The sequence below is a fragment of the Anas acuta genome, chromosome 3, assembly GCF_963932015.1.
Source record: "Anas acuta chromosome 3, bAnaAcu1.1, whole genome shotgun sequence".
NCBI lineage: Eukaryota > Metazoa > Chordata > Aves > Anseriformes > Anatidae > Anas > Anas acuta.
Window position 1 is genome coordinate 80,012,237 of NC_088981.1, and position 14,050 is coordinate 80,026,286.

Genomic DNA, 14,050 nt, shown 5'->3' on the forward strand with positions numbered 1-14,050 from the left:
AAAAATGATGGAAAATTATGTACTGAAGTGGGACGCAGAGTGATTGCATTACTTGAATTATGACTATGGGTTTCTTTTCTGTCAGCTGTACCTTAGACTCACTAAAAAATCAGAAACAATATGAGAAGCAAAAAATCTCCATGGGATAGAGAAAAGAGCAATGCAGTCAGTATTTAGCTGTTATTTATTAAGTCGTGGCTTGCAAAAATGTGGATGAAAAGAAAGGCATTTTTCTGTAATATTAAATGCTTCCTTCACAAAACACCTTTGGGACTTGAATGGTAACGTAAGTTTGAAACTGTTGCTCACCAGGGCTTCCATCAGAGCGGAAGAATCAAATCTGAATTGCTACTTTGATGATAATGTGCTGCATCACAGCGAAAGTAAGGTCAATCCAAAAGTTAGCAGCTTACACACTAGCCTGCTTTCTCAGTCTTTTATTACAGCAGAGGCTTAGTTCATAGGTCTTCAAGTTATTTAGGCAAAACAATGATTAACCTTCACAATGATGTACAGAAGCAAAATAAAGGGGATTGTGTTTGTTACTGCATGTAGCATCATTGCTGACCTGACAGAGAATAGGTGGTACCGTGAGGTATTTATTTCCAGATGACATTAGGTTATCTAACTACGCAGAGGAGGACTTGGGATGAGAGCAAGAGCTGATAGTAATACTGGCAATTTCTCTCTCTTTTTTTTTTGCAGGTCACTGTCAGGGGATTTGGTCCATTGCTACAGTTTGCCTACACTGCTAAGCTGTTACTCAGCAGAGAAAACATCCAGGAGGTCATCCACTGCGCTGAGTTCCTGCGCATGCACAACCTGGAGGACTCCTGCTTCAGCTTCCTTCAGACACAGCTGCTGAACAACGAAGATGGCCTGTTCCTCTGCAAGAAAGATACCACCTGTCAGCGCATGCACGATGAAGAGAACTCAGACGGAGACGAGGAGGAGACAATGGAATCGGAGACGTCAAAAATATCTTGCCCAAGAGAGAGAATGCACCAGGAGTCCTTCAATTTTGAAGCCACTGTTGCTGGAGCAGACAAAGGAGAAGGGATGCTGCCTGACCCTGACATGCTGAGAGATAGCAAGGACAATTTGGACAAAGATGCAGTAACACGGTACCCCAGATACAAGAAATACCAGCTTGCTTGTACCAAGAATGTCTACAACACATCACACATCAGTACCTCAGGTTTTGCAAGCACATTCAGCGAAGAGAGCTCTGGAAATGGCCTCAAATCAGGACTTGCTATGGGGCAGATAAAAAGCGAGCCTCAGAATGAAGAGAACGATGAAGAAAGCATCACGCTTTGCCTGTCTGGAGATGAACCTGACATCAGGGATAAAGAAGGGGATGTTGAAATGGACAGGAAACAGCCAAGCCCCACTTGTGTCGACAGGCCGAAAAGTGGGTCCTCTCCTTCTTGCTTGCGGTCTTTCTTCAACAGAACAAAAAGCATAGATTTGGTTGGCTTCCCCAGCACTTCCCAGCAGCACTTTGGCAGGAGTCCAGCGTGCCCTTTTGAAAAAGGGACAACTCAGGGTGACCACAAAACTGATTACGTCCCTTTCACGGGGAACTATGGGCAGTCCCATGCCATGCAGAAGGATGCTTCCAACTTCACAGTGGGATCGCCACTCAGGGGGCCCGGCTTTGAAACTCTCTGTAAGCAAGAAGGGGAACTGGACAGGAGGAGCGTTATATTCTCTTCAAACGCTTGTGACCAAGTAAACACTTCGGTGCATTCATATTCTGGTGTGAGCAGCTTGGACAAAGACCTCACTGAGACTGTGCCAAAGGGTCTGTGGGCTGGTGGCAGCCAGTCTCTGCCCAGCTCTCAGACCTACTCCCACAGCGGACTGACAGCTGATCACTTGTCGGGAAGGATGCGGCCGAACACCAGCTGTCCAGTGCCAATTAAAGTTTGCCCTCGCTCGCCTCCTTTGGAAACCAGAACCAGGACCTCCAGCTCGTGCTCTTCCTACTCGTACGCAGAGGACGGCAGCGGCGGCTCTCCCTGCAGCCTGCGTCTCTGTGAGCTCTCCTCTTCCCCCTGCTCCCAAGGCCCCCGATTCCTGGCGCCCGAGCACCAGGAGCCCGGCGTGGTGGGAGATGGATTGTACAACCCGGTCCGAGCCCAGATTAAATGTGAGCCATCCTATGGAACAAACTCCAGCGATGAGTCTGGGTCATTCTCAGAAGCAGACAGTGAATCATGTCCTGTGCAAGACAGAGGGCATGAGGTAGGGATTTAAGATAAGTACATTTATGACAGTCGTTGTGACCCAATTAATTGCTCTTTCATTCCCTCAAATGTCTTGGCGTTTTCCCAGCACTTTCTTTGTTTATAGAGGCAAAGAGTAACTTCTATTTATTCCCACATCAGCTGAACCCACGTGGTTAACTTCCCGTAAATACGCCTGTTTGACCTCCGAGATGTTTGGTGCTTATCAGCATCGCAGCATTGGGCAATCCCAAACTGCTGAATGATGAGAGTGAGTTTGTGTGCAGGGAAGCTCTGGCAGTGTCCTGTTCTCCCTCCCTTAGCCACGTGCATGACACAGAGCACTGTTCTTCATCCTCGGCGTTTGCCAAGGTGGTTCCAGCTCTGCTTGTCACGGGGGTTGTGTTTTAGCAGCCTAAAGCTGTGCCCTCGTTGCCGCTGAGGGCTGGGCAGCCTGCCATGACCACGCTTTGGTTGCAAGCTCCACAAACTGTTGCATCAGTGGTTCCTAAGGGAGGTTATCCTTGACATTACAGGGCTGTTAGAATAGGAGGGAGACAGTCCAGGACACTTCTTTGTCCCTATATGCTGAGCTAGGGACATGCAGAAGAGAGAGGAGTCTACTTGGAAGACTGTCCGGGATATTCTGCGTAGGACCTCACTCGGGAGGCCCTGCAGCAGCCATGCAGAACTGTTCTGCTTGGAAATACCAAGGTTATTTGCAGTCTGGCACTCCCTGAAGTGCTGCGTTTATGAGGGGTGAAAAAGAGCAGGGGGTGGGATTGAGGAAGGCATTGGATTTCCACCCATGTGTGCTGCTTGCTCAGCAGGGGCTAATGCACAGCAGGGTACAGTACAGAGGGCGGGAGGTTAGCCTTTTGGGCTTTGATGACTAATTAGCTGTCATAATTGGCTAATTGTGTGGAGATGCTGCAGCAGCAGTGACCCCAGAAGAGTCAAATGAGAAGGATATAGGGGACTGTGGGTGGTTCCCCAAAGTGGTGTGCATACGTGAGCAGGAGAGCATGGAAAAAAGAGGAACAATCACAAAAGGAGCAAATGAGTGGGCTGCAGGAGTCAGACTCAGTGTGCCATGGCAGGCAGATGTATTGGGCTAGGAGAGGGTTGCTCCACTTTTTTTTGCCTTTTTTTTTCTTGCTTTTGCATTTTGATTGGGATTGCTACGAGTTAAAATATGGTGAGGAAAATAATACTCTCTGCATTACCCAGAGCAAGCCAAAAGCAAGCGTACCACACTAATGCTTCCGTTCAGATTTTGTCTGAATTTGTCTGAACTTCTAAAGGTTGTTACCAATATGGGAAAGGACATCACAGCCTCATTAAACACTGTTGGGGTATAGAGCAACTCGGGGTGTGTGTCCTGTGATCCTGCCACATCCACTGCTGTGGGATCCTCAGCAAAGGAAATGTTAAACCATATAGTACAAAATACAGAAGTAGAAAATATATCTTGTGGAAGTTGTTGGATATGTCACTCTACTTAGCTTAACATCTTGGTTGCCATTAAAACATGAGGACACACAGTGTGCTCTGAAACACGCTGCTTTCTGTGCTTCACCTCCCTTTAAAAGCTGCATGTGAATCTCCACTCGCAAAGTCGTTGGTTTGACCTTGCTGTCCTGACTGCTCCCCAGACTGCTCCCTTGTCCCTTGCTGTATGCACGTGCAGTGTTTGCTGGGTTTTTCTTGAAAAAGCACCTGATAAGATAGGTGGGAGCGACGTGCGGGCTTACTGCTACAGGTGGGCTTTCGTTTTGGTGGGACAGCTTGGTGGGAGCAGCCCTGCTGGACTCTGACCCTGGGTTATCTCACCAAGCTGCTAAGTTCCCCTGGAGTTTGGACCTTGTTGGTCTTGGTTTGGGTCCCAAAGTGCTGCCAGTGCCGGAATTAATGTCACAAAACATCGTCTGCTGGTATATTGACTGTATGAGAAGTAAGTGAAAGGTCTCTGCTGTTTAGGGCAATCTGCTTTCCTGCAGACCAGTGCCATGGAGGAGCACGTGCCCAAGGCATTCAGTGCCAAAATGGGCTTTGGAGAGGGATGCTAGGGCTCGGTGTGACTTCAACATGGGTGAAGGTGACCCAGCTGTGCAGATGGACCCATATGGGGCTGCAGACCACAGTCACAAGTATCAGAGGGGGTGGCAGCCCCTGTAACACCTCTGGTAAATCCTCTCCTGGATGGCTTTGCCTTTTATTTTTCTTCCCATTAAAGAAGGCACTCAGAGGGTTCTGATATTTCTCTTCCTGAGCACTTTGTGATAGAAGAAGCAAGCAAGTGCAACTCGAAGTGTCCCAATCCCAAAGTTACAGGGGTGCAGGACCAGAGCTGTTACTTGAGCTGCTGGGACCTTACAGAAATGCTTTAAGAGCTTGTCTTGCTCTTTTCACCCAGCTTTTTCAGGCCTCCAGTGGCTGTTAAAAAAAACAAGTACTGGGTACTTTAACAGGTACTGGGTACTTTAGTACACTAAAAAGAAGACCTAGGCTCTGTGCTCTGCAAACAGGTTCTGACAACCCTGCTGAAAATAGCAACAAGAAAACAATAAGTCCTGAAATAATGAATTGTTGAGAAGGAAGTAGTCTGTCAATCTGTTAACCTAGTTAGGGACAGAAATTTCAGCACTACCTATTTTTCTTGGTATTCATTTTCCTCAAGTATCTCTGTTTGTTTGTTTCTTATTTTTTTCCTGTTGGAAAACTTGTAAAAAATAGCATACTACCAAAACAGTCAAAAAAAAAAACCATCCCAGCTCAGTCTAATTTGATGAGTGAGTTTTCTTAGGGAAAGAATAAACAAGGGTAGGACAGGGTAAGAGACTTGAGTTTTCTAAAAAGTATTGCTGCCTAGAGGATTGCATTCAATGTGTCTTTCATTTATATTTCAAAAGAATTTCCCGCCTGGGTTCGTGACTCACTTTTCAAAGGAAATTTTTGTGAAGGCAGAGCTAATGCAGTTGAACCTCTGAGGATACGGTAGGCAAATAACCTTCAGTGGGAGTCCAAAGCCGTCCATGTTAAGTGACTGGCAGCCGCCCTTTCTCTGTCTGGTGATGGTTAGCAGAGCTCTGTAAGCCAGGACCACAGAGAAGGAGGGGTAAACTAAGTGTAAACCAACGTTGCTGTACCAGAAACCTACCCGAGCAGTGCTGAGCTGCCTGTGCTGTGTCTGGTGGATGCTCTCCTGCCCAGGACCCCCAGCAGCAACAGCAGAGCCCTGGGACTGTGTTTGGCAACATCTGGCTCAGTGCAGTCTTGTCAAACATCAGTCTTGCAAGGTAAACTTGACAGCAGTTTTGTTTCTTTCCTTCTTTTCAGCAGGAGTGGTATCCATGCAGGCAGAATTACTGCGCTACAACAGCGAGAGTTTTTGATTACTCACCCAAAATTGCAGGAAGGTCCTTTTCAACACTGTCAGCTCCCCGTATTGTTTCATCGCAGCCTAAAATCAATTCTGTTATGACCTGAGCTGAAGCCCTTGCTGGAGCTCTTGAAGCGCTCTTTGCATTGATTTTTTTTTCCTGCAAAAGCAGATTTTTCAGAGAAGTACTGCACTTTTTCTCCCTTCAATTCACTGCTCTGCCCTTCTCAGGTGTACCGGTGGCTTCTGTCAGGGGTCTGTACTACTACCCCTGATCCCAGAAGGGCAGGAGGCTGTGTTGTCCTACCCTTTGTAGGGACAAGGCTGAGGACACTGTGTGCAGGGACCGGGAAGGGGCCAGCACAGCGCTTTAAGCACCAGCAGTTTGGGATCTGAATGGAAGCCCAAGTGGCCCCCAACCGTGCCGTGCCAAGCAGGGCAGGCTGTTGGCGCGGTGACCCCAAGGACCTGCCGACTGAGGCATTTTCAGGCCTGGTTTGTCAACACAATGCTAGCACCTCGCTGCCTGGGCTCACCATTTTCCTCTTGCAGTCCTCTGCCATCCCGGTGTGCCTGACACCTGAGGAGATGGGCTTTGAAGGCTTCACCTATGTCCGTCAGCAGCAGGGTGAGGAAGCTGGTGGGAGTACATCCTGGCCCCACACAAATTGGGGCCCACTGCCTTGTGCTGCCTGGGTAGCCTCCACCCAAGTTTTATCAGCTACGGGCCCTTTCCTCTGGGCCCACAAATGGTGCCTCAAGCAGTGTGCAGGCAGCCAAGCCCCTCAGACACAGGAGGACACACCTCAGATCCTGTCTTGGGCTGAATTTCTTCCTGGGGTTTGTGGAAGCACGGCTTGCATGCCAAGGAAGGAACGAGGGAAAACAGCAGTACGTGTTGGGCTCTTCTCTGTGGAGCAGATTGCCCCTTTTATGTCAAAAAAGCATTACTATGATTCAGCCCCCGTGTCCGATTGCTTGGGTGGGCCCTGAGAGCTTTCCAAGGGCTGGGCAAGTTTTAGTGCCAGAGCTCTGACTCTCAATGCACAAGCATTAAGGCACAGCTTTGTTTCCTACAGCTCTAGAGCAAATGGCCAAGATTTTGAACCATTCATAAAGGTCTCGTTGGTCTCACTCAATTCTGCCCTCAGGTCTGCCGTGTCCAATGCATGATGATTATCTTTTCTCATGCATGTTGTGTGAATCCTTTTATTTACTGTGATGTCAAGCCAGGCTTGGGAAGTTCAGTCTCTCCACTAGCACTTGGCAGCTGACGGAAGACGATGTTGAAATTTAGATATCAAGAAATAGTGAAAAAAGCTAATGTAACTCGTGAGATAAGGAAATTCCTGACACTTGACATTCGTATCTTAATGAGAGTGAATCCGGGGCCTTGGTCCTTTATTCCAAACTAAAAGAGAGGGGGAAGGACAGCAGCAGGGACTGCTACGCTGAGGGAAAATGCCACAAAATCATAAGCAAGTTACAAGGTACTGGTGTAAAAAATCAGAGAAAGTGTAACTGTGTCAATAGTGGAGATTTAAGAGCTCTATTCTCCATGTGGTTAGCTCTGGCTGGAGAAACTGGTGAAAGGAGTGGGGATCCTGATTACTTTTCTCATTTTTAAATAGTCCAAACCCAAGTACACAGATATTTCCTGGAAATAATTCAGTTATTAAAAAACAGTTTACAGGGAAACATTGCTGAGTTTTTCTTCCACAGCTTAGAATAGCCTGAGTATCCTTTTCAGGACAGCCCAGGTAAGCCTTCTCTCATCTCCCTCAGACACCAGAAGTGGGAGCATCTTTTTAAGCCTCACCTCCCCTCCCTCTGTGGCCAGGGAGAAGGAGAAGCCAGGCAGGACCCATTGCTCTCCAAGGGGCTCTGTCTGCCCGTGATGCCAGCAGCAGGGGCTGGGACACGAGCAGGTCTGAGCCCCTCATTTTAGCCAGCTCTCAGCCAAATCCCACCCGTGGCTCAGCCATCAGCTCTTATAAACTGACTTGTGGCTCTGCTGCGATAGATGCCGGCTGAGCAGTGCCCTGCATCAGCGTTAAAGCCGATAGCCTCTCACCGCAGCAATACCACCGTGGAGTCATTGTGTCCATGCCAAAGAGTGGCTTTATTATTTTTTTTTTTTTCCAGTTGACAGCTAATTGAGGAGAGGGAGACAGGCAATAAAAATTATGTGGATGGTGAAGGAAATGAGTCTGACTCACTTCCACTCTCCCTTTCACTTTTTTAATCCTGTGCAGTGCTGCATATGACAGGAGTGGGATTATGCTGGCTGTACTGATAGCAGCCTCTGCCCTGCTCTGTAGATATTTTTATTTTCAGTCTACTTTTTCTTGTTTTGAACGTGTTTCTCTCTGTTTTCCCATTTCCCTTCAGCAACTTCTACCCAGCAGATTTAAGCCGATCCCATTTCATTCCCGTTCAGACTGCAGGCACGTTTCCTGCTTGCAGATAAATATGTTTGGAAAGGGAGAGGGAGGGAAGAATAAAGTTTAACATCACTTTCAGCTTGGGACTTGAGCAAATGAGGGAAACCTCTGAACGTGAAAGGAGCGTTTTTGCAGGGAGACTGTGGTGCCTTTCAGTGGCTGTTTTTATTTTCAGACCCCGGGTGAAGCTTGAGAGAAAAGCAGCTGACGCCGAGCTTGTGTTTACCGTCCAAAGGGTAGGAAGGGGAAATCGAAGAGGTTTCATGGCGGTAGGCAGCAGTCTGTAAACAAGGCATCCACATCACCATGTCTAAGGTCAACTTCTGTGTACAAGCAGGCGTGGGGGGGATGCTGGCAGGGCCACAAGCTGACCTGCAAAGTGACGCGCTGCGAAGCGGTGACTGAGCCCCAGTTTCACAGGTGGGGACAGAGGGGCAATGTTCAGGGCATGAAACCGTGTGAAAGGATACTGCGGGTGTTTGCGCCGGGTTTCACGTGGCCCAGGCTTGGAGAAACACAAAGCAACAACAGGGGAGCCCTGGAAAGTGCAAGCTGATAAACAAGGCAGGGAGCTGGCTGCTGCCAGAGGTGCTGGGGTGGGTGGGTGGATGGGTGGGTGGGTGGACGTCCTTTGCAAACTGCAGAGACTTCTAAGCTGTGCTGCTATTTATCTCCACATGACCGAAGTGCACCATTTGAGGACGATAACCACGTTTTAAATATCAAAGGAAGCTTTTCAACCAGAGTCTTTTGCTTGGCTGGAGAAACTTCAATCTATTTTCTTTGGTGGCGTGTCTAAAGAATGGTCCCCTTGTTTGAAAGAGGTTGGAGCGAACCAAACGAGGACAGAAATGTAAATATTTACTGCCATCTTTTGGTCAGTGTGGGTATGACTTTAAAAGAAAAGGTCAATCCAGTTACTCAAGTTGTCATCTCCTTCAGCTTTGTCAACTCAGTCTTATTTGATCACCAAATACAGCAGCGCATCTCGAAACATTGGGTTTTGCATAGTTGTATTATCAATCTCAAACAACGAGTCTGTCTTTAGTTTTCTGTCCTTAATTTGAGCAAGCTGATAGGTTTGTGAAGAAAATCTATCAGAAGTCAATGAGCACATCTGCCTTTCTCCAGGTTCACTGAGAGTTTGAGAGAGGGTTGGAATAGCTGAAGTCACCACCTGTAGCTCCTGCCGCTGGTCTGTGGTTCAAACAGAACGATAGATTGTGGACAGAAGGACAAATATTTAAGGCAAATAACTGAGGTTTTGGACTGTTGGATTTTTTTTTCCCAAGAAATGCAGTTTGAGTACTCTTCACTCTATTAGAATTTTCAAAAATAATGATTTCTTTAAAAATGTGTATGTTTTAGGAAGGTAGGATACGTTTCATCGTACTTCTCTGGTCTTTTCTTCTTCTGTACTGTAGTGCTCGTTTGAAATGCTGCTTATACAACCTGTCTGAATTGTGGTATGGCATTTGTCATCCACTTGAGGTGTCCAGTTGCATTTTTAACCTCACACCTAATCAAAGTTTCAGTCCTGCAGACCATGCAGGGACAGGTTTCCTGCTGCAGTAACAGCCTGTTCCCTGAAACTGGTTTGAAATTAATAATGGTGAGGCACTCCACTGTTTCCAAAAGGCCATGTCTCATAGTGAAAGGAGACTTTTTTAATGCAAGGAGTTTGGTTATTAGGGCTTTCTTAAAGGGTAAAATTTTTATGTGGGATTCATCAATACTGCTGATCTCAGTAACATCATAGCCTGATCCTTACTAGCTGGACCTCTCAAATGTGCCACAAGGGAGTGTTAAAAACTTGCTCGTTGTAACACTTTCTGTGTTGTTTATTTAAGGGGTGGGAGCATTGCTAATAGTCCTTCTGCTTCAGTGTTCAGCTTGCACTCAGCAAGCAAAATATGACTCTTTGTCCGCTTTTGTCTCACATTTGTTCATTTTAGGTGAAACTTCCTTTTCCTGTTGATCAAATCACAGATCTTCCAAGGAATGATTTCCAGATGATGATAAAGATGCACAAGCTAACCTCAGAGCAGCTCGAGTTCATCCACGATGTTCGCCGGCGCAGCAAGAACCGAATTGCAGCTCAGCGCTGCCGCAAGAGAAAACTGGACTGTATTCAGAACCTCGAATGTGAAATCCGCAAGTTGGTGAGTGGCACGCGCTCACCGCAGCACCCTGCACCCTCACCCTGCACCGTGCAGGGTACCGACAGCTGTTCCCACCCAGAGTTTAGTTGGTTCAGTCAGTGTGTGAGGTTGTGTGCAAGTAAGTGAAGCCACCAGCACGACAATTTAATATAGAAAATTTTATTAGGATGTATGTGTATTATTATAGTACACATGGAAAACACAAAACACTGGTGAAATTAGACCTAAATATATACATATATTTTATATATCTCAAAAGTAAGTTGTTGATTGAGTTGGAAGGGGAGAGAAGTCTGTATCACAGCTCCCTTCTTGCAGTTTCACTTACTCTCAGTACTTACAGTGCATCCACAGAGGCATTTCCTCATTCAAGCCCCACATTTATGCTTCACCGTCTTAGCAAGCATATTGGACATGGATTCGTAGTATGCTCGAAAGGGTTAGGGTGTGGAGGGACCACAGAGCTGTACACGCATGTAGAGTGTACAGTGCTGACACGTTTTAGTGTAAGAAGGCGAGGTGACTGGGACAACACTAAATGGCTGCTCAGGAAATTCCTCTCTCTCTCAGTCATGGCGTGGATGCCTCGGGTGTGGTTTAGGAGGCTAAACACAGGTGCCTGCCCTACAGACACCCACACTGGAGTTAGTTGTCCTGTTTTCCTTTATCATCGGTGAAGGGAAATAGATACCTGTCAAGTCTGTTTTGTCTCATCCTGCATCAGAGGAGGTGAGGTGCAGCCCAGAAGTGACTTTTTCTATCCATGACTCAACAAGATCACCTGGAGAGCTATGTCAGATACAGACGTTTCAGCTGTAGGAGCCTTAACGAAAAAAACTCTCATCCATTTTGACAGTGCCCCTGTGGGCTACTTTTCTTCCCCTGCCCTTCTGCCTATTGAGAAAGCAAGCAGATACCGGACAAAAATAAAAAGCTTAAGACAAGATCAGGGAGGAAGACGTGTCTACAGGGTATCACTCAGTGGGAGGAATGCAACATTAACTTCAAAATGGGTTAGCACCTCCTGATCGGCTTAAAAGTCCTAAAAGCTCTCTGAGATGTCAAAAGCAGGGTAAGGGTCTCAGCTGAGCCATTATGAGAAGCAGCGTGTGTAGCATGAAGGACCGGACAGTTTGATTTCATTTTGCAGCAGAGATTTAGAAGTCCGACATTAAACTTTGAATATCCAAGGCTTTGAGTGCTAAATTAATTCATTCACATAAATAAAACAAAAGGAGCTGAAGCTGATTTCCCTTCAGAGTTCCCTGTGTACCCAGTTTCCATTAAAATTAAAGGTTATTTAGTGTTTTTGGTTTAAATGCCTGTGCGCACATTCGAAATATGCTCAGCTGTAGGTTGAACTCAGGGGGTCTGGGAAATCGGGTGCTTCTTGTTCTGATGGTAACAGGTTGCGTGCTGAAGGTGGCCTTTAGCGTACTCCATTCTCTGCACAAGCTGTAGCAAGCATGGTGTGAAAGAGGCAGGGATCTGTTGGAGGAAGCTGAGTTATCGCCACCCTACAAATGGCACAAAGCCGCAGTGCTTTGGGTTAGTCACTTACTGCCTGAGCGTGCCTGCTTCCCATCTGTAAGACGGAGGTGCCACTGACCCTACAAGCTGGTGGGGAGGCTTAAATCATCAAGGCTGGTGAAGCCTTCAAATGCCACGCTGCTGAAGCCCTGGCGGGGGAAAAAAAAAGTAAAAATGTTTTTATAAGAGTAGAGCTTGACTGGTACAAAACAAACAAAACATCAAAGATAAACAAAATACTGAGCAACCGCTTCCTTCACCGAGCGTAATCCACGGTGCACGCGGATGAGTCAGAGGTTCTGCAGGGCGAGAAGGAGGTGAGCAATCTAGGTTGTCAGGAGAGGCAGGCTCCCTCTTCGCTGCACACACTCGTCCCTCTACGCCGAGCTGGTGGTGGAGAGGGGTCCACGTCTCTAGCAGTGAGCACCTGGGGCGGTGCTGTAAGGGCTGGACTAGCACCAAGAGCGGCTTGGGTTTGATACCTGTAGCCTTCACTTGGAAATTAATTCGGGTTCATTGGGGTTTATGCAAACTTTGAAATATTTATTTAGCAAACTGTACTCAGTCCAGGTAGCAAATGGGCTCGGGTGCATCATTTTGAAAAAGATCCATCACAACAAAGACAATCATGAGGTGTGCAAAGTGGCAAAGGTAAACAAACTCGTGCAACCTTATGATCGCCTCTCCAGCACTCCTGTCCTCTCCCTGTACACCTGCAGTCCAAGCAAATTGTCTGCTTTGAGACCGTACTTTTAGGAAAACCAGCAGTGAAACTCCAATTGACTTGACACAATACGTGGTCACTGGAAATTCTTTTGTCATCTTCTGTCCGCTTTGTGACCGGTAATTTCCAGCCTCCTTAATTAGGTAGTGATACTAGGGTTTGAGGGGTTTTCACTTGGCTGCTGTTTTGTTTTGTGTTGTTTTTCTTTTTGTTTTTAAATGAAAGACCCTTTCTTCCCACTGCATATACTTCCTGTAAGTCACCCATCTCCTTGACACAGATGGTTTCACATTAGACAGTGAATGACATGGTTGCATCTTCTGAGTTTGATAGGTAGGGTTTTTTTTGCCTGCTTTCCTTCGCTCATCCATTTACCAGCTCACTTTTTTTTCTCCCTGCAAACTCACAGCATATTCTCTTCCATAATTCATTATCTCAAGATGTACTTGAGCATCTGTTTATTTTTTTATTATTTTTATGTTTTCTTGATAGATTTATCAATATTTTAGCAGTTGGTTCTTTTCATGTACACTGCTCTCATTCTCATTCTCACAGCTGCACACTTCCAGTGTGGGCTTTGGACCCCGTGTAATATTATCAGCTGTAGCAAGCACCCGTAGCTGGATTATCAGAGTGAGGGGGTTTCACACCTCAGATGCCGAGGCAGCTTGGGTTTAGCAGTGTTAGTAGGTGGGGTACACAGTGGGCTGCTGTCAGGGCCAGCTGAGCGCTGGAAATAGCTCTTGTACTCCTCAAAATCTGATCTACTCCCTCGAGGTGTGTGCCTGCCTTCCTGGGTGGTGGGACTGCACTGCAGCTGGATCATCCCTGTTATTGTGCACTGGGTCAACACCAGCTTTTAGTGGTGTATCCCCAGGTTGTAGAGCCTGACCCTTCCTCATTTGCCTCCCAAGCATGTGAATTAGAAAGAATCATGGAATCATTAGGGTTGGAAAAGACCTCCAAGACCACTTGGTCCAACCATCACCCTACCACCAATGTCACCCACTAAACCATGTCCCTAAGCACCAGGCCCAACCTTTCCTCAAGCCTACTTTTAGGGTTTTCACACAGGTCTTTGTAAAAATATCTTGATTAGGTCCAACCCAAATCAGTAAGCACCAGGACATACAAAAATGAGCCGTGGTACAGGCTGCAGAGCCCTCCCTGGCCCCGATCATCTCCTCTGAATACTGTACCTTGCAGTGGGAACTGGTGCTCAGCTGGGACGTGAGCCTGACCTGACTGACTGCCCCAGCATCTAGGGGTGGTCTGCAACACATCTTCATCAACTAGACCCTGATTTCTTCTTGGCTGGATGGATAATGGCTTTTCTCCGTCAGAGCGTTTCTGTCAGAGTTTTTTATACCATACATCCAGCAGCCGTAGTCTATTAAGGTAACTCATTATTAAGGGAATCATTTATGACTCTATCCTCTTCCATCTCAGATGTTTTTCTCGAGCTGTTTCCCAAACTGCAGTCCACACAGGCCTCACGGTGGTCAAATATCTGATGGCTTTGTGGCTTTTCCTCTACCCCATGAAAATAACCGTGATGTGTTTGAGTTCTCCTTGGG

The 14,050-nt window shown here is 46.9% G+C and overlaps 1 protein-coding gene across 13 annotated transcripts in view; it reads left to right on the forward strand.

Moving 5' to 3' along the window:
• The window catches only part of BACH2 (BTB domain and CNC homolog 2), a 188,417-nt gene that overhangs the window by 167,346 nt on the left and 7,021 nt on the right, over nt 1–14,050 (forward strand). For all 13 annotated transcript variants that reach the window (XM_068677942.1, XM_068677940.1, XM_068677944.1 and 10 more), the window contains 2 exons: nt 706–2,250; nt 10,013–10,219. In XM_068677942.1, coding sequence (XP_068534043.1) covers nt 706–2,250; nt 10,013–10,219 — 1,752 coding nt within the window. The remainder of the gene's footprint in view (nt 1–705; nt 2,251–10,012; nt 10,220–14,050) is intronic.